Here is a 1,435-nt window from a genome sequence, read left to right on the forward strand (position 1 = left end):
TTGTTGACTGTTAATAATATGAATTGAAACCCACTGAATGATGGGAATGGAAATAATAAGATGAGCAGTGGGAGAGGACAACGGAAAAAGGGGACATATATAATACTTTCAACAATAAAAAATAAAAAAAAGATGAGAAGTTTTATAACCTAGTCTAATATCAGCAGAGGCAAAGAAACCCACATAAATAAATACTTTGTCAGTTAATTCTTGTATTTTTATAAGGTCTGAGCCCTAAAGGAATGTGTTTTACTATTCAGTCATTTTAGTATTTGTTGTAATTTCCGATTTCCTGAGTGATAAGCATTCTTTTCTATTCATGAAAAAAACCTCTGTAGCTTAGTGCATTGTTTCCTAGCAGTTTGTCTTTCAGTGACACACGTAAATTCTTAAGAATCAAATAACTTGTACCATGAAATTGGTACCTAGCAATTTCAGAGGTCAGCTTTGAAATTTATATGGCTTACTGGTAAAGAAAATCAGAAGGAAAGATAGGATGCATGGACAAGAATAATTTCGTATCTGATTGCAGGTCCTTTGGATTCTTCAGGACCTCAGGAAATACAGTTAGCTCGGAGGTAAATTCTTTTGCTAAATGAACCTCATGCTAAAGCCTTTCAGCGCTGGCACAGGGATTTTATCCTATGCAAACTCTGCAGAGTATGGAACATTCACTTTGGAGGCCTAGATCCTTCCCTTGAAAGGTTGTTAAGTTTCCCAGAGTGTTAGTTAATTTTACCCATCACACACAATCAGTATTATCTTTAAAAATGGAGGAAAATAGTGTACTGCACTTAGACATAGGCTGTTAGCTGCATGTGAGTAGTGCTGTACCTTAGTGCTTAAAACTCACTGACTTAGTGTATCTAGTGTAGGCTCTAGAATCAGTGTCTGGATTCTCGTGGCCTATTACTTCACCAACTGTGACTCTGACAAGTTTCTTAACTTCACTGCACCTCAGTTTCTTAAGAAACAGTGATAATGGAGATAATAGCACTTCTTATAAACAGCCATTGTGAAGATTAAATTTTCATTTAGTCCTTAACAGCACCTGCCAAAGCATTTTATAATATTTATTATTACTCATGAGGATTCTTTGTTGGAGATCTTAAAGTGTTCAGTCAGGGAATACTCAAGGAATGAAAATCAGTTCTAATTCAATTTCTTAAACTTATTGTAAGTTTTCTATTTGACTATATTTTTACCAATACATGCAAAAAAACTTCACTTTGTATTGCTTGTATTGTCTTTAAATTGCTTAAAATGCCCTAACTCATGTAGATCAAATGAACTTCTGCGAGGGGTGATAGAAATTCCTAAAACAAAAAATAAACATTTGCTCTCATCAGTCACTGCTTGAAAATTAGTAAATTATAAATTATGTCTACAAAAGATGTAGAACAAACTCATGATCTTTGAGATTATATATATATAT

The 1,435-nt window shown here is 33.7% G+C and overlaps 1 protein-coding gene across 2 annotated transcripts in view; it reads left to right on the plus strand.

Annotated features, from left to right (window-relative positions):
* Positions 1–1,435, plus strand: part of CDC25C (cell division cycle 25C) — a 26,699-nt gene that overhangs the window by 3,797 nt on the left and 21,467 nt on the right. For both annotated transcript variants that reach the window (XM_006772459.2, XM_015569638.1), the window contains exon 4: positions 533–578. In XM_006772459.2, coding sequence (XP_006772522.1) covers positions 533–578 — 46 coding nt within the window. The remainder of the gene's footprint in view (positions 1–532; positions 579–1,435) is intronic.

The sequence above is a fragment of the Myotis davidii genome, unplaced genomic scaffold (assembly GCF_000327345.1).
Source record: "Myotis davidii unplaced genomic scaffold, ASM32734v1 scaffold545, whole genome shotgun sequence".
NCBI lineage: Eukaryota > Metazoa > Chordata > Mammalia > Chiroptera > Vespertilionidae > Myotis > Myotis davidii.